The sequence below is a fragment of the Pseudophryne corroboree genome, chromosome 6, assembly GCF_028390025.1.
Source record: "Pseudophryne corroboree isolate aPseCor3 chromosome 6, aPseCor3.hap2, whole genome shotgun sequence".
Taxonomy (NCBI): Eukaryota; Metazoa; Chordata; class Amphibia; order Anura; family Myobatrachidae; genus Pseudophryne; species Pseudophryne corroboree.
In genome coordinates this window covers 421398273-421423797 of record NC_086449.1, presented here as the reverse complement: position 1 = coordinate 421423797, position 25525 = coordinate 421398273, and the positions used below count along the sequence as shown (strand labels likewise).

The following is a 25525-nucleotide window of genomic DNA, read 5'->3' as shown; positions in this document are numbered from 1 at the left end:
TTACAGCTGTTCAATTATTGTTTTTCATTGGTGGTGTCATTATTATGGGTATTTAATGAAGGGCTTGGGACTCCTACATGCTGTGACTGTGTCCAATACCATCTGCTATCTCCCAGGGTAAGGTGAGGGTCTAGAACTCTGCTGTTGCTGCCATTTGTGGTAGACGTTTGTCACAGGAGATGCTTTGCAGGCACAATTGCCATACATGCTTGTTTGTATTGTTTATTTGCGAGTGCCTTTTATTAAATTAAATTATCCTTTTATGTGAAGGATTTCTGCATTACTGGTCTCTCTGTTCTGTTACTTTCCTAACCCCAGTCTTTATATCAGGTCCTCTACTGATATAAGGAGATGGTCGAGAGTCTACATTTTCTGTCCTTTATTCTATTGATGAAAACTGTGGATATACATGTTAATCCTGAGAAGCGTCAAAGTCGAGACATATATTGTACCAAAATACATACTGTATATGATCAACATAGGTATACGGTAGAATAAAAACAGAAAGAGGCGAAGTCCTCATGTTCATTTCCAAGTATGAAGTCCAGGAAAAATATGCGTAGAGAGCAAGCAAGGGCAATCAGTCCGTCGGCTCTCAGGTATCTTCAGAATAAGACTGATCACATAGACTGCTTAGGCTTCTCTTGGACCTATATCTTCGCTATGACCCCAGTTTCTCCATAAGCAGAGGTAGATCCAGCTGGGGTAGAGGATCTTTCCAATCAGATGTCTTGATTGTATGCAAGCCTAGGGTAATGCAGAAGGAAGTGAGATCAGATGGGGCATGAAGAGAGTGCAGGTTACCAGACAATGGGGCCGATTCAGACCCTGTCACACATGTGTTAAAATCTCTATGAAGCTATTTCTGCACATCTGCGAATGCGTATACACTGGTATGCACACGTACAAGGTCCTAAACTGCACTCACTTCAGAACGCAGTTTAAGACCTGGAGGGGATGGGAATTGGGCATTTTGTCGGCATCACCACTCTATTGTTCGGGCGTGGTGCACACAAGCCTCCACTGCGACCCTTAACATGGCGGGTAGCTGTCTGCCTCTGGAGCTAGGCTGCACAGGCAGAGGGCAACTCAAAACATGCAAAAGCATCACCGCGGTGCGATGCTTGTGCATGTGTGCATGGGGAAAGCAGGATCCAGCATGCGGGACAGATTTGCCTTGTGCTGGGCGTCCCCCTGCATGTCAAAGAAATTGATCAAAGATGTGCGTTTTCTCACACATCTACGATCAGGTCTGAACTAGGCTCACTGTCACCGGATGAAAAGAAAACCCCATCAGTATTTTAGCTGATATTTGCGAAGTTCATCCGTTAAGAGTTTCAGAGCCTGCACTGCTGCAGAGTATGCCATGACAGATCTTTGTAGATGTGAATAGTGTCCCATGGGGTCTACACCATCCAGTTGTCTGACTTTGCGCATTATATCCTGCATATGAGAAATTTAGGGCAGATGACAAATTATATATCTTGGTCTGTCAGAGGCAGGACCCAGAGGTCTAAGGGCCCAATGAGCACTGTCAAAGACTGTATGGTCATTACCTAGATTCTCATTACAAAAGATCTTCATCAGGGCATCAACTAAGCAAGCAAATGTTAAATCTCCTCAGGAAGGCCTCTAATACGGATATTATTTTGCCTACCCCTGTTGTCAAGGTCATCCATCCTAGTCCACATGGTTTTAATTCAGCAGACAGGATGGATATGACATTCTCAGGACGTCAGAAGATTCCTGAGTTTCTTCTAAGGATGTAAGACAATCAGAAAGCAGGGAGAGATCTCTATTGACAGACGCCATTTCCTGTCGAATGGTATTTTGCAAGTCCTGTTTAGCCGGATAGTCCTAATATAGGCCAAGATTTCCTGGATCTCATTGTTTAGTTCAGATGTAGAATACAATACACAATACGGGGTCTTCCATGAAAGGTAAACTCAGAAGTCCAGATGGGGCAGGGAGGAATCCGAGGCATTGAGGTCTGGTCCTTGCCTAGATGGGATTGAAAAGAAGGCATCATATCCGATTGAGAGGTTGAGTCCACGGGACAAAAGTTATTTTATATCATTTTTACGTGCAGATTTCTTGTCCTTGACCATAGTTAGTGATTATAATAGAGAGCAGCAATTAATGGCCAAGCAGCTTGGATGATAGAACATAGATGTCACATAGAAGGGCTACCATTGAGCACAGACCCCATAGGCCAATAGCTAGATGGCCATCACACAGCAAGTAGCAACATTTTCAAAGGAGGAGAAATCCACTGAATAAGAGCCCCATATCAAAGGTCTTTGATTAATAAAAAGAAAGGACAGTGTTGAAAGCAGAAACAGACCCATAAGTGGCAGGTGTAAAACCAGCAGTGGACACAAGGTGGCACTAATAAGTCACAAATGGTATATAGCACAATTAGAGTAAAATGATAAATGAGCAAAACTGAATATCCAGGAACTCTTCAAGGTGCAGCAAGCTAGTAAGGAGGTCCCTGACATGAAACTAAAGTTACAGAAGTATACACATAAATATAGGAGGTGAGACCAGCCACTTTGTTCCTTTGAGCTGGTACTGCAAAGGGGTAGGAAAGGAATTACTCACAAGCTGTGTCAGTTGTGTGTGTGGTCTTAGTAGAAGTATAGTATTAGTCCCCTACTAGTAAAGAGGACTCCAGAAACACTCCATGAAGCCAGAGCAGTCAAGGAACAGTCCAGATGCAAAATGCAATTAATCTGTAATGGAACCCGCATCAGCTCCACTGGAAGCCCTGTGTGTAAACATACCAGCCTGAGCAGTGTGCAGGAGCTATCCACAGTACAAGAGATGCAGTAGCAGGGCACAGTAACTGAGGAAGCGCTCCAGCAGAGTGAAGTGCAAGCACGGTCGGGTAATCTGAGAGTCTCTGGTCTCCTGAAGAGATCAGCTGTAGGTGGACTACAGAATTCACGCTAAAGAAAGGTAGTGTACCTTACTGCACAAAAGGGAAACCGATGCAGCGTAATAGACAGCCGGATCCAACTGTAAGTACAAACACCGGTGTCTGGTGGAGAAATAGGCTGCAACCTGCAGGGACACAGGAGGTGTCCCCTGGCTCAATGGATCATATCTCTCAGTCAGGTGAGACTTCCAGAGAGGAGGGCTACTGGAGGGTACACAGGGTATTCCACAGAGGTGGTAAATAGGGAATATAAGTAATGCTGTGCAGGAGCTCCCCTGAAGCCCATCTTGACTGTCCACCAGCTTGGCCATGCCCTCACAATTTTTTATTTACACTTTAATACAGCATTGTCCATCTGGGTGCTTGAAAGATGGTGTCATTGTCCAATGCTTTTTGTGACCCCCATTATTTCTGTCAACACTTTACTACAAGTAAGTAATATTATGTCCAATTTTGGATGTACAGTCCTGATTGGCACTGAAATGAGCTGCGTTTCCTTTGAATAGGTTGGCATTTCCTCAAAAAGTGAGCATTTTGGGCAGGTCCTGAGTGGAGTTTAGGAAGATCCCACATATTGGGCCTGTTTGAGAGGTGGATGCAAATCATGCACGGCTTTTGATTTATCTGAACAAAGCTCAACTGTGCTGGTGGCTCCAATTGCTGCATCATTGATCGCAACATCAACTCCTCGAGTAGCCCCTGCTTGTTCCAAAACCTCTCCCGTGACTTTTTTAAAATATGGCCAGTGGTCTGTAGTGCTGTGAAAGAGCAAGCAGCTGCATGCCGAAACATGCCCATGACACTCCCATAACATGCCCATGCCACCACCTCTTTTTGCAATCACATCAGGTCACCTCCCAGTTTCCACTCCGAAACACTCATGGATCGCAGACACCGTCTCAAGCAATGTTGTACGCAAATGCATACACATACACATGCGCAAAAGCAAATCACTTGCTCAACTGCATAAACCAGAGGTTCCCAAACGCGGTCCTCAAGGTACCCCAACGGTTCTGGTTTTAAATGTATCCATGCTTGACCACAGGTGACTTAATTAGCACCTTAGTCAATTTGATTTAACCATCTGTGCCGAGTCATGGATATACCTAAAACCTGGACTGTTGGGATGCCTTGAAGACCACATTTGGGAACATCTGGCAAAACACTGGTACTGCATGCACCTCTGAATCAGGCCCACTGGGAGGTATGTGTGTGTTACCACTCCATATAATTGCACAGACTTAAAACAACTGCTGTTATATTAATTTATGTCCTGTTAGACATATTTTCATTTAAATACTGTATATTCATACAGTCCTTTCAGATTCAGTTTGACTACACTGGAATTTGTTTAAACAAAAAAAAAATACAATTAAAAGGATGGTCATAAAAAGGTGCCTGTTATTCTTACTGGAGTGCAAAATAGGTTAATAGAAAGCACAAATTACTTTTACTGAGCCACTTGTACTGAATACAATTATTCTCAATCACTGCAGAAACTTAATTTACAACTTATAAAAAGTAGATGCATTGGGCAGCACAGAGATTGCTTTTTATTACTGTTTTAACTTCAGGTAAAATTAATATGTGTGTACTATATAGTAAGGCAAGGAGTATGGGGGCTGTAAAATGTATGATTTATGGCGATTCATGTAGAATGCTATGAGAGAATCACTTCTAATTCTAGTCTTATCAATATATGGCCATATTAATTCTATAATATCTTCCTTTAGAAAGAGGGATGGATTACCGCCAGAACCTATACTATTGATAGATGTCAGCGGTGTGCAATGGAGGTCAAGCCAGATGGCAGAATGCTTAACTGGTTTATTAAATGGCAGATAACATGATGCAGGGTAACACTGGGCTAATGCAGAAATACACATATACTTAAAGAAACATAGCATTTGATGGCAGATAAGGCTGAGTATACAGTATGCAATATTGCATAGGATCCGACTGCTATCGTGCGGTTCCTAACGATATTGTATTGTGTGTACACTAGATATAGTGTATGATGCGTGCTCCCATTGGTTGTATGCTGCATCGCATTTTGGACCTGCATGTAGGTCCGACGTGCAATGTTGCTTGTGAAGGAAATACTGTTGAATGCAGCATGGCACCGCTTCTCCCTCCGCTGCCACTCGCCACAACCAACATCGCCAAGTGTGTATGCACTTGCCGATGTCGAACTCCTGTCGCAGGGAATGTTGCATCATGCACTTATGTGTACATAGCCTTATTTCATTGTAAGGATATCCTTATGTCTATTCCCCTGACTCTTTCTGTAAAGTAATTTTTTTTTCAAATTTCCCCTAAACCTCCCTCCCTCCAGTTTCAGTGCATGTCCTCATGTTCTAATACTGCACTTCCTTTGAAAAATGTTTCCCTCCTATACCTTCTTAAAACCCTTGATATATTTGAAAGTGTCTATCATGTCCCCCTTTTCCCTTCTCTGCTCCAAACTATACATGTTAAGATGTTTTAGTCTTTCCAGGTAAGTTTTGTGATGTAGGCCATGCACCATTTTGGTTGCCCTTCTTTGTAATATATTTCTAATGTACTAATATCCCTCCAAAAATACGGTCTCCACAATTGACCACAGTGGGTCGGATGTAATGAAGTCCGAGTTGGCAGGAGGTGCGGGTTCCCAGACGATAGCAGATTCTTTTTTAAAGTGGCAATCATGTACAAGGCATGGATTTGCCTTGTTCATGATTGCCACTTTAAAAAACGTCCGAGTTTGGCTGGGAACCCGCACCTCCAGTTAACTTGGACTTCATTACATCTGGCCCCCGTATTCCAGATGAGGCCGTACCAATGACTTATACAGTGGCATTATTACTTCTTTCTTTCTGCTGCTGTTTCCTCTCCCTATGCAGCCAAGCATCTGACTAGACTTCCTCATTGCTTTGTTACATTGCTTACCTGCCTTTAAGTCACCTGAAATATTGACTCCTAGAGGTATATTTAATAAGGTGCAGGTGTTTAGAAGTGGAAATGTTGCCAATAGCAACCAATCAGATTCTAGCTATTCTCTTTTTCTGTCCTTCTTCTTTGGTTTATACATATATCTGACTCTAGGGAGCACCACCAACCTTGTGATTTAGTAGGGATTTTGCATACTATATGATGCCCTATATGTTGGTTCTGTAATACTATACACGTCTATTGATCCTAATTGGATGAGGTCAGTGCGGATTCACACCTTCACTGTTATTTAGGCCAGTATCCAGTTAGTCTCTGTAATTTACCACAGGTAATGCAATCACTGGGGGCTATTCAATTAGCCCAGATACCCGACATATATTGGGGATTATACTTTGGGTGCCTTAGGCATGCGAACCATAAATCCTGATAAAAAACCTTTTTTCCGCATTAACACATGGGTCTCAGATACTTAAACTGGATCCCATGTATTATCAAAGATCAGCCTGTTTTTATCAGCAAAAAAATTAGCATATCTAATTGGATACCCCCCTTAGTCGCAATGCGACAAGTCTAGGACACACCACAAGACTGTTCTAATTAATTTGACATGCGACACTTGTATATTTGTGTGCAACTGCATATCTGAATCTAGATACAAAGTGCGACAAAGCTATGTTCCATCGTGCTCTGTATACAGACTATCGCACACAAATATAAAAGTGTTGCATATCTAAATAATCAGCAGTCTCCTGATGCATCTTGGTCACATCATGTTGTGGCTAATACTCATTTTTAGCAAAAATATGCCCAACACTAGCAGAGTTGAACGGAACCTGGCGGCTAACTCGTACTAAGCATCTCATGGCATATTGAAGCTAGAAGTATGAGCATGGCCATAACTAGGGGGGTGCCTAGGGGGTCATGTGCCCCAGGCGCGGGAGTTGAGTGGGCGCGAGGAACTCTGCCTAGCTCCTTAGACAGCTGCTCCCTCACCCCCGTGATTGTCTCCCGCAGCCACGAATGGCGCCATCATGGACCCGCTGCGTCTCCATGTCTGCCCTCCCGCCGAGTAGCGCCTCCTGAAAACCCTTCACCGTCTGGCGACCGCTGCTTGCAGGGGAAGGAGACGCTTAGACGCGGCGACGCGTGCACAGTCACCTGCCACCCCTCTGACATCCGGCACCCGCTGCAAGCCACAAACGCTGGCCTCACTGCATGGAGGCTAAGGCCTTAACGCCACCGAAAGCTATCTACTACAGCGGTGAGTGGAGAGAGACTATATATATATGTATATATATATATATATATATATATATATATATATATATATATAAACACACACACATAGGGTGGTCTTCAGTATGCCGGCTCTTGGGATCCCGGCGCACAGTATACCGGCGCCGGAATCCCGACAGCCGGCATACCGACATTTATTCTCCCTCGTGGGGGTCCATGACCCCCCTGGAGGGAGAATAAAATAGCGTAGCGCACCACCGTGCCCGCAGCGTGGCGAGCGCAGCAAGCCCGCAAGGGGCTCATTTGCGCTCGCCACACTGTCGGTATGCCGGCGGTCGGTATGCCGGCGGTCGGGCTCCCGGCACCGGTATGCTGGTCGCCGGGAGCCCGACCGCCGGCATACCATACTACACCCCACACATATATATATATTTACTCTTTTTTCTTTTTCTGTGTGTGAGTGTAATATATATATATATATATATATATACACACACACACACACACACACACATACACACGCATAGATAGATATCTAAATCCAGCATTCTCCTCTTAGCAGTTAACCTCCTCTCTGTCAGTGCAGCTGTAAATATACTCCGGAGGTTCTCAGTGATAGATTACATGCACTGCACTGCAGAGTTGTTTAGAAATGAATATTTTACTTTATGCTTATTACAACGTTTCTAGGATTTCACGCCCTGTCTTCAGGAAGCAAACAAAAAAAGTATGCTTCCTGAAGACAGGGTGTGCAATCCCGAAACTTCGTAATTATCATGAAGTAAAATATTAATTTCTAAACAACTCTGCAGTGCAGTCAGGGCCATCTTAACTGCAGTGTAGGCCCCTGGGCACAGCAATGCACTAGGCCCGCTACCCATCCTCCAGCGGTAGGGGTAAGGGTGCGATCAGTGGCAGCTTTGATGTCCCGTGGGCGGTAGGGTGTGGTCTATCTTCTGCCCTGCATGTAGGACCTGAAGCAGTAATTTCTGCTAATTACTTCTTCACTGAACAGATGGGGCAGGAGGGAGAACACTTAATTGTAGAAGGGGGCATTGGGCTGAACGAAGGGCCCATGGTACATGACTTCCAGGGTGGTAGCGGGTGTTTAATATGTAGTTCCTGAAAATAGATTTCTTATATTTCAATTGGCTAAAAACTTTCAGGAAGTACTAGGGACTTGGGGATCAGAGTTTAGGAGCCAGAGCAATCCACCAACGAAAATATAAAATTGCATATAAGGTGAGTGGAGCTGGAGCAGGACGAGCTGCTTGAAGGCTGATATCTCTGGTTCTGGGCACAGTAGTGACAAGCTGCCAATGTCCACCAAAAAGGGAGAGTCCCAGCTTTTGGAGTATATCATTAGAAAAACTCTAAGTCAGACAGAACCCGAGAGATCTAGCTGGGAAGAGCAATTAACATGCTTGGATGGGGACCACTGCTTTGAAGTCAGATATCTCCGGTTTCCCAGGGCCGATTTTCAAAAATCTGAGGGGACCCTCAGCTATCAACCTAGGGCCCTTATACTCCTGGGGCCCTTGGGCAAGTGCCCACTGAGCCCATACGAAAAGACGGCCCTGAGTGCAGTGCATGTTTTCTATAATTGAAAACCTTCGGACTATATCTATCTATATACAGAGAGATACTCCGGAGGTTCTCAATGACAGAAAACACGCACTGCACTGCAGAGTTGTTTAGAAATTAATATTTTCTTCATTATAATTACGAAGTTTCGGGATTGCACACCCTGTCTTCAGGAAGCATACGTTTTTTGTGTGCAATCCCAGAAACATCGTAATTAGCATAAAGTAAAATATTCATTTCTAAACAACTTTGCAGTGCATGTTTTCTATCATTGAGAACTTCTGGAGTATATCTATCTATCTGTGCATGGAGAGCCGGCACTCACTGTTGTGAAACTAGAAGTGTGCCCGGGTGCCATTAAGTAAAGTGCATATAGTCCATCAAATGAAATGCGGCACTCACGGGTTCTAATGCAAGCAGTATGAAGTAGGTCTTCCTGGCTTGTCAACGTTTCATTCATTCTTATAAATTTAGTCAGGACACAACAAATTTTATATGAATAAATGCAACATTGACAAGCCAGGAAAACACGCTGCATTCTGCTTGCATCAGGAGGTCCCGTGAGTGGCGCATATCATATGATGGACTATACTATGTATATATATATATATATATATATAAAAAGAAGACTGTGAGGACCGGCACCCCCCCTCCAAGGCTCAATGCTTAGGTGCCATCTCAGATGAAGATGGATAGTGGAAAACAAAACAAGCGGCACTCTAAGTTCACCTTGACAAAGGGGCGCTTGGACCCAGAAACGTCGGATCACTACTTGAGTGAAATACACTTGATTTTCAGACAGACTTAGAGTGCCGCTTGTTTTGTTTTCCACTATATATATATATATATATATATATATATATATATATATATATATAGTGTGTGTGTTAATGAGGCGTACTACTGTGCGGTGTAATGAGATTAAGGGTCCACTACCATATGGCATAGTTTGTATTTTTAGTTATTTATTTTATTATTCTTATTTTATTTATTTTCATCTATTCTTTTTTTTTTTTGGGGGTGGGGGTGTGGGGAGTATCTCTAAATTACTGCCTTGCCCCGAGTACTGGAAATCCTAGTTTCGGCCCTGGTATGAGGACACATTTGCATACAAATTACAGTGCACTGACCTGGTGTAACCGCTACCCCATTTCCATTTATCACAGGTCTCTCCTCTTCCTCTTCTTCTGGAGGTTCAATTCCAGTCTTCTCCATATTACTCACAGATTTATTGCGTTTGCGTTTCCCTTCAATTCTTGGAATGCCACCAGGAAAATTGTGGTCTGTTGCATTTAATAAAAGTGGAGCAGGTTCAGCTGGAGGTTTTGGAGTGCCGTAGTAATTTTCTGTAAATAATGGAACATGTCCAGTTCATTAGCAAATGAACTAACTTTTAGTGGGCATGTTAAGGACTACAAAGTAACACATAAATAGAGTGCAAATTAATGTGAGGTCAATACTATGGCAACCATTTATGCAATCATGCGAAATGTCTAGAAAGTTCAGAGGAAAAGAAAATGAAACATAGGTGCTGAGAAGTGCTGAGAAGAGCTTATGAGAAGAAGCTGAGCTCCAGACTAGAGTGTGCTGGAAAGGGATGTTTAGTGATAAGTGTGCTGCTGAGAGAGAAATAGAGCAGGCTGAGTACAGTACCTGACAAACAACTGTGAAAAAAAGATAAAGAAGCAGAGAAAAAAATATACAAAAAATAAAAAAAGAGAAGTAAAGGAGGGGAAGTTGTCTATCTGTAATAACGAAGCGTGACAAAGCAGCAGCTCTGCAGCCAAAGAGTTACACCTAAGGAGCAGGAGATTGCATAAAACACGTTACAAGTATTATTTACGATACCATGCCAAGAACTCGCTAAAATAATCTTTGGATTCTAAGCCTTGCAATCACTTCACATTGATACATACAAAAAAAAAACAATAAAATAATAAACATCATATGTAAGTTCTAGCCTGGAACTAACAATTCTGGTCATATAACAGATCAGTGATTATACAAATAAACTAGCAGGCTTTTGTTTTTATATTGTGCCGTATCTGTGGTGAATCATGGCCTCGTGACAGTAGCCAGAACTAAGGGGCATATTTATTAGTCAAAAACCTTTTGTTACAGAAATGAGAGTTATCACTGGTGACAGGAATCATTTTGGCTTCATAAAATCCATAACAGGACATACCGCAAGGGAACATAAGGTTGTTTGTTTCTTGTTGCTATTTGTACAACCTTGATATCTGTTCTGTTATCATAATTATATTTTCTTCCAAGAACACAATGTATAACTAGTATAAATATTTTGTAGCTATGAAACATTAAAAATAGGCATTTACTGATTGTTTTACACCAGGACACCTCAGTATTTACGCAAAGGGCACTGCAATAAATTGTGGCGATAAAGCATTTGTCATCAACACAAGTTGTCATTAAGGAAAAAAAAAAAAAGAGCACAACTATCACCACAAAAGGAACTTTTAATAATAAATATGGCCATATAGCTTAAACCACCTAAAGTTGACATTTTCATTACAGCTCTGTTATAAAGTATTACTGACCCACTCCAGTAAGGTTCAAACACACTGCAGCTATACAACAATACAGGAAGCATTCTAGTGACCACACTACAATACAGGGCAGAGGTGGATTTAGACCTCATGGGGCCCTAAGCAAGATACAGATTTAGGGCCCCCTCCCTCAAACAATACATAGCACTATATTTTCTTTCCTGATTTATACCCCATACATTATTTGTTGTTTTTCCACCTTATAGTCTATTACAGTATATTAATCTCCCCCTCCACTGATTGCAAAACTTCCTCTCGCCTCTAATTTCCAATATAACACCACTCAGTTACGCATTTTGGATAAGTGGTCCACTCACTGAATTTACCAGGGCCCCTTAACACATTATTACATCCTCTCTCACTGACTGCATTGTACAGTATATGAGTGACCCAGGCTTACTAATTGTAGCAAGTCCCATCGCATAAAATGCTCATTATTATCCCCCCCCCTCCACTCTCACTCACTGACAGCATTTTATTTTTGGGGGAGTATACTTTATTGACAGGCAGATATAGTACAGGTTGAGTATTCCTTATCCCAAATGCTTGGCACTGCTGGGGGCATATGTGTATCTGGCACTACACTACTGGGAGCATATGTGTATCTGGCACTATTGGGGTCATATGTGTATCTGGCACTGCACTACTAAAGACATATGTGTATCTGGCACTATTGGGGGCATATGTGTATCTGGCACTGCACTACTGGGGACATATGTGTATCGGGCACTACTGGGGGAATGTGTGTATCTGGCACTGCACTACTGGGGGCATATGTGTATATGACACTGCACTACTGGGGGCATGTGTGTGTCTGGCACTATTGGGGGCATATGTGTATCTGGCCCCCATATGTGTATCACACCCTCATTTATTTGACCACGCCCTTTGTGGCATGTTGCCACACACATTTTTTTGGCCCACATGCCTTTGGTGCGTGCTAAGATTTTTTTTCTATTTACACCACTGCCCCTCACTGATTGTAGTGCTTGCTTCAATCAATGAGGAGGGCAGGCATTGATATACGATATTGCATAATGGAGTTACACTAAAGGCACTGTATATATAATAAATAAAGTCAGACTGAGGGGTGCAATTATAGGCATTATAAGGGAAGAGGGCCTGCTAAAAGGGGATGGGGACATGCTAAAATCAGTGGGGGGTGGATGCACTGATATATAATGTGGGCACCCATACCTTATAATACTTATTATTACACCCAATCACTTTAGTGTTGACTGCATTATATATTAGTCCCCCCCTTACTGATTGTATCAGCCTAGCAGGTACCCCATCTCTTAATATTATTATTTTTTTGTTAACAGTTATTTATATAGCGCACACATATTCTGCAGCGCTTTACAGAGAATATTTTCCAAATTACATAAAAAGAGAAGGGAAAACAAATATGGTGTGTGTGTGTGTGTGTGTGTGTGTATGTGTGTATATCACACACAATTTGCAGAATTATATAGATATTGCTTTCAGACAGTTTACAGCGACTGGAGCCCACAGTGAATTGGCAGTGCTCTGGCTATGCTGTGGTCCAGCTGTCTACAGAGTCAGCATTCGCCAGCCAATACCATCTCACAGTCCAGCAGCAGCGCAGGCTAAGCGGTACCAGGCAGGAGCTGTCCTGTCCCCTGTCACAGGTGTTAGCAGGGCTCCTGGGACAGAGCCAATTAACTCTGCAGCAGTGGGTCTGCTGCAGAGCTCTTTTTGAAAAACAGCGGTCACACTTGGATTCAGCTGAGAACCACACCGGTGCTGCTGTACATGCAGGTGCCCCTTCAGGGCTTGAAGCGCCGGATGCAGGTATCTCCACTGCCTCTGGGAGTTACGCCCTTGTAACAGCATATTACTACAGTATATCATCAGTCAGTGTGTGCCTCCCATCCAACCATGATTGTAACAGATGTACTGTATGTAACACTATAATTAAAATAACACAGACCACCCAACACACACGCCTGATGTAGGTGGATGTTCTACAAAATAAAAAAATACTGTAATAAAGTACACTGGAAAACCGTGCGCATCCTGGTTCTGTCGTCATATACACGTGTCATGATGGGTCATACGCACAATACTGCAGACCTGGAGACGCATACGTGTGCTGGAGCTGGCACATAACAGCTGTCTGATCACTGACAACCTGCTGGGAGCATTCAGCCTGCCCAGCTCTCTGATAATTTTGGTGGAGCTCGCGGTCTGCTGGTAATGCCCTTCAAACAGCCTTGGCTAGGGCCCCCTGGGAACCACAGGGCCCTAAGCAGCCGCTTTGGTTGCCTTGTGGTAAATCCGCTACTTATACAGGGGACATTCTAGTAACCACAATACAATACAGGGGACATTCTAGTGACCACACTATTATACAGGTGAACATCAAAATGAACATCTATGTGACCACTAAACAAAACACAATGCACACTAATATATGCAATCACACAGTCATACAGATGTGTCCTCTTACATCCTTGCTGCAGTTACGCTACACAGACCTTGAAGTCGCACATTACTGTGCATCGAAGATGCATTTTTGTCGAAAAAAAATGCCAAAAGAGACGTTCTGCGCTACTAAGTAACATGGCAGTCATGCGTTATGTGTATCGTGACTTGTAGCGCACGGAGCAAAGATGTAAGAGGACACATCTGTACGTATACATTTATCTACATTTCTGTAAACACAATAAAAGGAAGTGCACTCAGTGTAAAAATTATTTTTATTCATCAGCCTATTCTTTAAAACATAAACTAGGTGTGTATAAGAACAAAAAGTACACGCATCAAGTCAGTGTGCATATAAAGCCGGAAAATTACAGTGTGTAGGGATACTAACTCGCTGAAATAACTAGGGGCCTAATTCAGACCTGATCGCTGCTGTGCGTTTTCGCACAGCAGCCGATCAGGTCTGAACTGCGCATGCCAGACAGACGATGGCCATCTCGGCCCAGCGATTGTTTCTGCCTGATTGACAGGCAGAGGCAGTCGCTGGGCTGGAGGGGGCGGGCCGGCTACGATCAGGTCTGATCTCGCTATTACATATACTCCAAATCCTTTTCATCAGCTTACTACCCTTTTTCCTAGTGAACAAAAAATATGTTTACAGGCAATAATATAATGCATCATAAAACATCTGTTGAGTGCTAATTATTATTTATACCTGAAGTAAAGAGATGTTGGTTCTTTTTCCACATGAGTAACTCTCAGCATTATAATATCTAGCTCTTGTATTGACTTGCATACATTTTCTTGGCAGAACGATGGACAGTTAACAAATCACCACACAAAGTAATTCTTTATAATATTACATACAGAAAAACAAAAGTCAAAACTAAGTCCAAGTAGAAGTATACAATTGGTGGAACAAGTATATCAGACCTTCATAAATCCGCTCTCCTTCTCACGAGAAATAACTGCTCCAGTTTCTACTAAATCTTTCTGGCATTGACAGGCATTATTTTCAGACCGGGGTCAGAAGTTGGGTTTGGAGCAAGGTAATTGCTTCTGTCTGGTGAGCAGAAACTGACTAATTTCTATACTATACGGTTTTACTTTACTTAGTCCCACAGCAGCTGGAGGGCTGTTTATTCCCTAACCCGGAATTAGAGCTTCCCTATGAACCTTAATTACACTATTAGCCATATGGAGATGCTAATATGTTGTTGAGTTTGGCGTTAATGATTTTTTCTTTTACGGTTTGCACTATATTTAGCATACTGAAGAAATGCAAGCTGATAATAAAAACAGTGATACGTATAATACTGTAGATATATATTTGTATCATGTTTTCAACATCTTCTGGGGAATACCTATACAAATTAAATATTATGCTAATTATATTGATATAAGCTATGAGGTACTGTAGTTATCTTGCAATAGTGTTTTTTCTTTTTTTCCATGTCACTCACAGCTGGTATCTTGGGATATTTGCTGGAGAAAATGAGCTCTGAGCCATTTTTCTGTTAGAAGCTCATGAAACTACATTTGTAGTTAGAAGTGCTTTGAAATATGTCCACAGCTCAGACAGATGGTGAGTCTCGAGCAATTATACTTCACTCATGCTTTGCTAGTTGATCAATGTCTTCCAAGGGAAGCTCTGGGAATCAAATTGGTAAGGTCAGGAATTGAGGTATAACATTTCATGCTCGCCATCAGTAACTCTTCACTGTGAGCTCTATCCACTAATGCTATGGTGTTTGAAAATCTGGTGCCATTTATTACACAGTGCAACTTGGTAAAAGGTGCACAGTCACAGATTCACAGAGCAACCGCTAGACCAACTAACCGGCCCTGCTCGTGTTATATGGAAATGGCTATTGAAGAAAATGTATCGCAGCTGATTAATTTCTACGTTAGAGTGCGCAGAAGTAAATAGATTGCTGTACCAATATGAGGATATGCTTGTTTCCACAGCATACAATGTTTATTTTTTTATTTGGTAGAGGAAACAAAATAGCAGTTGCAAAAAAGAAAAACAATAGTGTTCGTTAAAGGCAAAGACATTTCCCATTCTGTAAGTTCAGCGAAAGCATTAACCAAGGTTGAAAAAGTAATAAAAAAACAACAACAACAACAACAACAACAAACAACAACAGTTGGGCAAGAAACAGCAAACAACAGAAAGGAAAATTTTCATGCAAACATGCATAGGTGCTATATAAATTATTATGCATTCTATACGTAGAAACCAATCATTTATTTGAGCTGCAATTGCTTTGATAAGGTCAAGTATCTCAACTTAGGTGATATAAATGCAGCAAATGCCAACTTGTTTAGCCATAAAAGGAGGTAATAGCATACCTCCCAACACGACCCATTCCAGGAGGGACAAAATACTCTCTACCTGGACTTCCCTATTAATTTATGACTGTAATACCTTTCTTATCAATTAAATAATTTAACACCGGTAATGTCAATCATACATCTAAATACCCAAGTATAATACTTATAACTATATAAAATAGGATTTTAATTGCCTACCGGTAAATCCTTTTCTTGTAGTCCGTAGAGGATACTGGGAATCCATTTAGTACCATGGGGTATAGACGGGTCGACTAGGAGCCTTGGACACTTTAAGAATTTGATAATGTGCGCTGGCTCCTCCCTCTATGACCCTCCTACCAGACTCAGTCTAGGAAACTGTGCCCGAGGAGACGGACATACTTTGAGAGAAGGATAGATAATAAAAGTGGTGAGATTACGAACAGAGCACACACAGAACAATAGGAAAGCTAACCAAACTTGAAACATGAACAGCAACGGTTGAACAAACCAGAATACTAACAGTGTAGGAAAAACGAAGCACCGGGCGGGCACCCAGTATCCTCTACGGACTACGAGAAAAGGATTAACCGGTAGGTAATTAAAATCCTATTTTCTATTACATCCTAGAACATACTGGGAATCCATTTAGTACCATGGGGAAGTACCAAAGCTCCCAAACCGGGTGGGAGAGTGCTGAGGTTCCTGCAGAACTGACTGACCAAACTGAACGTCCTCAGAGGCCAACAAGTCATGTACCAGATTGTACTTAATATAAAATTAAAGAAACTTATGCATATTTCTCCCTATTCTTCACTTCAGTTGGAATTTGTTTTTGTTGCATATATGGACTGTTTGTTGGGCTGCATATTAAAGGATGACAATGGTTTACACAATAGCACAGTGAGTGGGTCACGTGGCATTTAGGGAAAAATTTAATTATCCACAAGCTGGCTGTAAGCTGCTTAACGGATGTTAAAAACTTGCAGTCACAACTTTTGCAATACAATTTTTGAAAACCATGTTAACGCAGTTTTAACCCCTTCACTGCTGACTGGTTTCTCACCCTTGTGCTGAGGTCATTATTTCACATTTACACTTGTCATATTACAACATTAATATCGAGATTTTTTTATGCACTAGTCACACACATTATAAGTTGTTTTTTCAGAAGACTTTGTATTTTCAGAAAATACCATTAGTCCATAAATGTACAAAAATAAAAATCATAAAAAGTAATTTGGGCATTTTTGTTTTGTCCCTAGAGTATTATTAACCTCAACAACATTTATTTCCACTCATTTCCAATCAATATTGAGCACCTTACAATATTGTGTTCATCCGATTTAGGTAAAAGGCTGCAGCAAGCTGGCTGGTTACTAAGTGACAGAGCAGTGGCACAGACACTGCAGTTTATAGCACATTTAGGAAACACTGTCACACAGCAGTGGCAAAAATTAAGAGTGGCGTAAGATGGAATTGTCCTTTGGCCCTCCCACCCACCCTTATGTTGGATATTAAAAAAGACATGCACACTTTAACAAACCAAGCACTTCAGTGACAGGGACTACCACTTTTATGGATAAAGTGCTTGGTATGTTAGGGCCCCCACATAACAAGCTACCAATCGGCTTAAAGCAGCTATGCTAACAGCTCTGCAGTTGCAAGAGGTCATCCTCACCCTCATCAGTGTGTACATCATCCTCACACAATATCAATTCATCCCCGCTGGAATTCACCATTACAGAAGTGTCTGTACTTTGATGTAGTTGCTGGTAAAGGTCTTACTCGTGGAATTTTTAGTTCATTTTGATGAACATCATCTTTTCCACATTTTGAGGAAATAGCCTCCTAAGTTTATTGCTGATAAGGTTTCCGGCTGTGCTGAAAACTCTTTCTGAGTACAGACTAGAGGGTGGACAGCTTAAGTAATGCAAAGCCAGTTTGTACAAAGGCCTCCAAATTGCCTATCTTCTTTCCTGTAGTCAAAGGGACCCTGTGACATGCCTATTTGTACAGTGTCATGAAAATAATCCTCCACCATCTTTTGGATGGTGACTGTATCAGATAGAGTTACGGTAGAGGTGTCACTAATTTTAGACAACTCTTTTAGACACAACAAAATGTTGTTATGACTCCTCTGCATCACCGCTGGGTCTAAAGTGATGGGAGATCACAGGGCGATATTCAATTGATCCCTGTTATCACGCATATCGCTCACACAGTAGTTGGCTTTAGCCACAAAGCGGCAAAACCCGACTAAACTAATGGGCACAATCACAAAAAGTGCAGTTTGAGTGCCCAAACAGGTCACTTTTTGCTGCATTAAATGCAATCGCCGGCAGACATCATGCCCAAACGTAGCTACAGTTCAATTGCTCCATTTGGGTGCAATCTAGTGACTGCTGGTGGGATAAGAATTGAATCTCACCCAAAGTACGACTTAAACCTAGGATCAAGCACAGTCACCAAAATGTAGTGATCTGATTGACAGCCCTTGTATCCTGGCAAAGTAAATAAAGGACTTGGGGGTCATTCAGAGTTGTTAGCAAACCAAAAAAGCACACTTAAGGGTAAAACCATGTTGCACTGCAGGTCGCGCATATGTAACATGTGCAGAGAGATTCAGATTTGGGTGGGTTATATTGTTTCTATGCATGGTAAATGCTGATTGCTTTATTTATACACTGCACTTTAAATTTCAGTTTGAACACACCCCACCCAAATCTAACTCTCTCTGCACATGTTACATCTGTCCCACCTGCAGTGCAACATGGTTTTGCACATTAGTGTGCTTTTTTTTGGTTTGTTAACAACTCTGAATAACCCCCATGATCTACAAGTCAACATACTTTGCAGATTCACTTTGTTTCATCGGGATGCGGTCAGGATGCCGCCGGACGGAATCCCGGCGGTCGAAATACCGACGCCGGAATCCCGACCGCCACAATCCCGACATATTCTCCCTCCGTGGGTGTCCACGACACCCATAGAGGGAGAATATAATAGTGTGCCGAGCGTAGCGAGGCACCGTGCCCGCAGCGTGGCGAGCGAAGCGAGCCCGCAAGGGGCTTCGCTACACTCACCACCCCTGTCGGGATTGTGTGGTCGGGATTCCGGCGTCGGTATTTCGACCGCCGGGATTCCGACCGCCGGCATTTAGTACTGATCCCGTTTCATCACCTCCTTCAATTTCTCCAGCTGATTTTCCAAAAGCCTAATTAGGGGAAATCACCTGAATCAAGTTAGCTAGCAGTGTCAGAATTCACATCACAGTAGTGACGTGCAGTGGGGTGAGGCAGAGCCTTTCCTGTCATACTAATGTTTGTACCAGAGTTTTTACTGTATAAAGTATATGAAAAATACAAATAAATTTGTTTGAAATATCTTCTTTGCATTATTCTAATCATTTTTATAGCCAAAACTCTGGAGTAAAAAAAGTCTATGACAGGTGAGGCCTATTTTTCCCCACACATCTCTGATCTAAACTCACAAAACTTCCAGGAGTTTATACTACTGCACTTGTGTATAATGCCCAGATGTACCCTTGGGGTTATATATTGTGTGTAAATCTGGCTCTGCTACTAGCCAGTGCCTCCTGAGCAATTTAGCTCACTGCACGTCTCCGCTTCACAGGTAGCTACTTCAAGGGGTTTGAGCACCTTGCACAAGATAGGAAGTATTCTCCACTGCACTGGGCTTAGGTACACTCCCGTTCCTATCCCAATGTCATGGCTTGTTGTTTAGCTCTAGAAGGCTTTTTGCTGTTCCTCCAACAGCTGCAGCATATAAAGGGCGGAATTCCACCTGGTTACCACCTCTTGCTTTAGTTGGTGGCAGGGTAAACTAAATTATTCTTGCAAGTGCTGCAATCTCCTGCATGCTGTGGCTGAATGGTGAAAATTTCCTGACATTTTTTTCGGGCCTCTGACAGCCTGTCCTGCATGTCCTCGACATTTAAAAAAAAAGCCTGTACTACCAAGCTAATTGTGTGAGCAAAACATGAGACGTGTTGAAATTCACCCATGTGTAGTGCTATCACAATATTTGTGGCATTATCAGAAATGACAAATCCTGAGGTTGTCAGCGGTATGCCTCTTACTGAAGCCTGCATCTGAAGGAGCTGGTGTTGTATGTTAGATTCTGCTGCTGCTGAAGGAGACTCACCCACCCAGTGAGCTGTCACAGTCATGAAATCTTTAGTTTGCCCACTACCACTTGTTCAAATATCTGGTACAATGTCATTTTGATGGCCAATCACCGTTCAACACGAATTTTGAGTCTGGGTTCTGCATATCTGATTTTTATTTCTTCCACATTACTAATTAAAGAAAAAATAGTTTTACCCGAAAAAGTTTGCTTTTGTAGCTATTAGAATGAAATTACGGATTTTAAGAATATTTCCCTATTTTCATAACTTTATTGTATGTAAAAATAAAACAAACTTTTGTTATGAATTTGAATTACTTTTATTTACTTTTTTGTTTTTAAAACAAACAACTGTAACAGAATATTTAAAAAAAAAGTTTAGACATTAATATTTTTCGTATTTCTTCTGTGATTGTATGGACTTTCTCGTATTAGCCCCCAAATATAATTCCCCATCACACTCTCATTGTATTGCGTATAAAGCTAACCAGGAGAGATCGGCTATCTCTCCATTAGGTGGCTGCTGATTTGCATAATTATTCACTCACCCACGGATGCGGCACCTTTAAACCCTAACTACTACCTTCTCATTGAACTGCCCCTGATAACGACGTTCCAAGTGCATCACATCTTGATGAAAATGTTTACCTTGCTCTTCCGACTAGGCACCCATGTTTTCTTTTCTGCATTTGTTTGTCTATGCTTAGTTGCCTTTTGCATTGTGACAGGTTAAATCCTCCATTTTTTGTTACTCCTCAGTTATCTGTGCATGAGTTGCTGACGGGCTGTGTCAAGTCTCTTCTACCCCAGAGACAAATATCTTATTTCCGTGCAGTTTATTCTCTTATTTGTTACATGTACAGTGATCTATTTTGCAGAACTACAGCTATATTATATGAACAATCATTTCAGACTGTACTAATAAAAGGTTTACAGTTCCAGAAATCACATTGTCTGTACATTGAGAGATGGACATGGTTTAGCTATCTGAATAGTTACACAAGGCTTACGTGTAATGAGGGTCAGAATACCACTTGCTTTCCCCCTGAAACATGCTTTTTCAAAAACTTTAATATTCATTGATCGTTGTAAAAGGGAGAATAGCAAAGTTTTTCAAATATAAACAAAGGTTTTGGTTATTTTTCAATATAGACAATAAGAAAATAGTAATTAAAGACTGAAAAAAAATTATATATTTTTTATATATAATTAGTTGTTTTTTTATGTTTTTTCACGTTCTGGTACAGCTGAAGATTGCCTTTTCAGGCAAAATGGAAGAGATGGAAACTGGTAAAGGGAAAACAGGACCTAATTAACTGTGTAAAACTAACTGCATTAATGGCGCATATTGGACGCAGATCTAATACTAACATAGCCAAGATGGTGTCAGTGATCTGCTGTGCGACTGGGTGGGAGATGTTATACTTTCCTCCACTTGCAAAGGATTGTTCCAGTCAGTTGTTTTTTTACAATACTAATAATAATCTTCTTGGTTCCATTCTGGGATGAAGATCGATCCCCAGCAGCAGCAGGCCTACCACTGAATGATTCTTCTGAGGAATCCTGGAGGAGTTACCTAGTATCAACAAACTGGATGCAGGACTACTTCTGATATTACTGAGAATATTTAGGACAAAGGTGTTGGCGATGGAGATGGAGATGTGTTTGTTATTTTTTTAGCACAAGCTTCTGTTGTTGTCAAAACCTTTTCATGAGCTCGCTGCAAATGATGTAACAGGGAGGAAGTTCCTAGATGATGAATGTCCCTACCTCTACTTACTGTGGTTTGACAAAGGCTACAGATGACTTGACAACTGTTGACAGGATTTGAGTAGAAACATAAGTGGTGGATTTGTTGGTCCTATGCCCAGGCACGACAATGGCCCTTCTTTTTATCATGGGCAAGGGCTGCGCCCATTGGTGCATGACTTACACAAACATCATCCTCAGCGCTGGTGTCAGCTACACAAATATCCCTCTAATCCTCTTGCACTTCCATGGTGGCATCCTCAATTTCTATGTCATCAGCTATACCTCTGCTGCTCATCCCCACATTTGCAGAGAAACCAGAAATGGTGAAAGGTGGCTTCTCTGATAAGTCAGGCTCATACATAGCACTCGAGGACACACTTAGACTTTCTATTTCTGAATGCACAGTTTGATCTACTGCCTTAGTGGTGTTTGGTTTTTTTTTAACACCTCTTCTAGACTCTGAGGGAAAAGGTCTTGCATCATCATGAGAGGCAGCAGATGTCTCATGGACAGTTGCAGAACCACCACTCATAAATTAAGGCCAATGCCTGAGTCTTTACTTGCGACTGCATGTGGTAAATGGCATGTTGGCACATTTCTGTTTAAGTGCACCAAACTTTACCTTTATTAGAAGTGTTTATTTCTTTACGACAGTGTATTTTTTGGGGGGGATTAGAGAACTCCTGACTTAGACCCTCTATGCCCTTGAGCATCAGCTTTAGTAGATGACGTTGAAGGACTAGTGTCGTCATCATGCTTTTCTCTAAACTGATTATTATCCATTTTTCAATTCACAAATCACTGTGGAGTCACAGGGTTTATAGATACACATGAACAAAGTGCACTAGGGTAAAGCGCACCAAACAGTACAAACAATAGAAGAATATCTTTATTTTTCACTTTGCAGCTCAACTCTCACTGTAGCAATTTATAGGTGTTTAATTTTATTATGTATGTGAATAAAACATACAGGGGTATAGTGCACACAGGTTGTGCAAACTTAGAATAATAACATTTTTTACCTTTTTTTACGCAACTGACGATGACAATAAAAAATGTAGTGCTTCTTGTAAACAGCCACTTTAGATGGACATCGCTCAGCCAATTTACTGCAGAGTACAGTGCAGCGTACAGCAGTGTGCCCCTATATACGCACTGACAATACAGAGCACAGTTTGTGAGTCTAGACACAGCTCAGCCAATAAACGACAATACAGCACAATATACAGCAGCGTGCCCCTATACACACTGACTATGCAGCAGGGACGTGCAGTCAGGGGAGGCAGAGCCTCCCTTTTCATTACTCATTAATGATTAAAATAATACAAAGAAGATACTAATGACACATATTCTGTCATAAGTATCTACTTTATATTATTTTAATCATTTCTACAGTTAAATTGAGTTTGTGAGGAACAGCTAGTGATGAGTCCCACTGACAATAGAAAAGGGATTGAAGCGGGGGTAGGGCCAAGCAGCAGGCAGTAAAAGCCCATTAAAAATAGCTTTAAAAGTGGCACCTATACCAGTGCCTCCTTGACAGGGACATGCTTTCAGTCTACGTACCTGTCAACGAGGCAGATGTGATTGGACAGCAGATCCATCACAGGATAGAGTTGTCCAGTGATAGATCTGCTGTCATCACTGGGTGGGTGGCAGGCTTATGCAGTAGGCAAGCAGTTGGGATGCGGCGGAGGAGTGACCGTTAGCACTGGCAGAACCCAGCGGGAAAAACTGTCATGGTCAGCCATTCCACACAGTTCAATAGTGGTTCCAACTTGCAAAATGGCACCTTAGCAACATTTTTGAAATTCAAGATGGCCACTGAGAGATAATCATGGCTTGCTTCATCATTGCCCTGCCCTTCTGGTGGACAGTGGTAGGTGGGGAGTTTGACTGGGGCGGTACATCTGTGAAACAGTAATGCAGGTCCAAAGTTGAGCTCAGGGAGAACAGAAACCTCCCATGGAGCAAAAGGGTTAATATAAGCCAGCAGCTGGCAGTCTGCCAGCGGGGAGGGAGTGTGCAAGGGCTCCAGAAGAAAGAAGATGCCTAAAAGCCCAGGAGAGGCGGCGGCCACGCAAAAGGGCTTAAAGGCCGCCACCACCCAGATGGAGAAACAAGACGCTGCAAGCCCTGAAGAGGTGGTGGCAATGCAAAAGAGCTTAATGGCTGCTGCTCCCAGGTGAAGACCCTGTATAATAACCTTCTTTTAAAACACTGTGTCATTTATTTAAATTAATATTTTTATTACAAGCAAACTACAGGTGCCAGCAGGCCATTAATGACAAGGCATGCAGGAACTTGTGGATCTCCAAGTGACCGCATGCTGGGGCAGGCTTGCTGGGACTTGTAGGCCGCCTGTAAAGAACAAAATTATACCATGACCCCTGCACTCACTGCCATCAGGGGTGTGGGGCATAGCAGAAAGCCCAGTGCTGGTTGTTGCTCGGGAGGGGGGAGGAATCCATTTATTTATCTATTTATTTATTTGGAGCCCCCACTTTCAGAGGAATTACAGCCCTGGGCGGACAGGTTTGGGGGGGTGTTCAATGTGATGGCAGTGGCATTTCCTATTACTCATCCAATATTTCTTCAACGCATATTTTTTAGTACAAAGCCCTGGAGAGAGATAAAGTGGAGAGAGAAATGACCAACCAACCGGCTCCTAAATGTTATTTTTCAAAAACAGCCTGTAACATGAGAATTAGGAGCGGATTGGTTACAGATACATGTTACAGATGGTGTTTGAAAAATGGCTGTTAGTAGCTGGTTTAGCTCTCTCCAAGGCTTAGTACATACTGTAGATCCCAAAACCCCTAAGGATATTGGAGATATTAACACTAAGAAATATTCCTTCCTAATAGAAGAACATCAAGCTGCTTTATGCAGTGGCCATTACATCACCTCTGACAGTTCTGAATTACCTGTTGTGTGTGCCAGGTTTAATAATTTGTTAATACGTTTTTCTACCTAGATGCTATTCTATCACAATATAACTTGCCAGTATCAGCTGATACTGACACAGATGTCCCATACATCGCTCCACAATGAAATATGTTTCCCTGGCAACCATAACCAGACAACAGTATCCAGCGCTCCCTGTTATACACATGCACCACTGCAGAGAGACACACAAAACCATAGTGTTTAGTAGATCTAAATTCAGTTTTAGCTTGTGCTCCACTCTTGGTACAGATGGGTCCTCCGTTAGCTTGCTGAGGAGTTAGTCGCAATTGGGACATACGCAGCGTGCCTGGGTGAAAGGAGACACGCCTAGTCATAGTGAGGCGCACAGATCGTTTGGCATTACCTTTGAGTGTAATACCTGCGATCATCCACCAGATGTCGCTTTTTAAAATCACCAATGCGCCTGCGTGTGGTCTCCATTAAAATACAATACTGAACTACAGCGTAACAACGACTTTACTGGTGCGTCTCATTATGCTACATTATGCTACAGTATGTCATACAGTATATAACAGTATATATAGTACAGAAGCAAATAGTACAGCATATACAGATGCAAACGAACGTGTTACATGTACAGTATGGTCTATTGATGTTAGGGATATGTGAGCGTCCAAATCCCGTAGTATTA

At 42.1% G+C, this 25525-nt stretch overlaps 1 protein-coding gene across 12 annotated transcripts in view; it reads right to left on the bottom strand.

The window, feature by feature from the left end:
- Positions 1-25525, bottom strand: part of MAGI2 (membrane associated guanylate kinase, WW and PDZ domain containing 2) — a 1309326-nt gene that overhangs the window by 494593 nt on the left and 789208 nt on the right. For all 12 annotated transcript variants that reach the window (XM_063926958.1, XM_063926960.1, XM_063926965.1 and 9 more), the window contains one exon: positions 9823-10038. In XM_063926958.1, coding sequence (XP_063783028.1) covers positions 9823-10038 — 216 coding nt within the window. The remainder of the gene's footprint in view (positions 1-9822; positions 10039-25525) is intronic.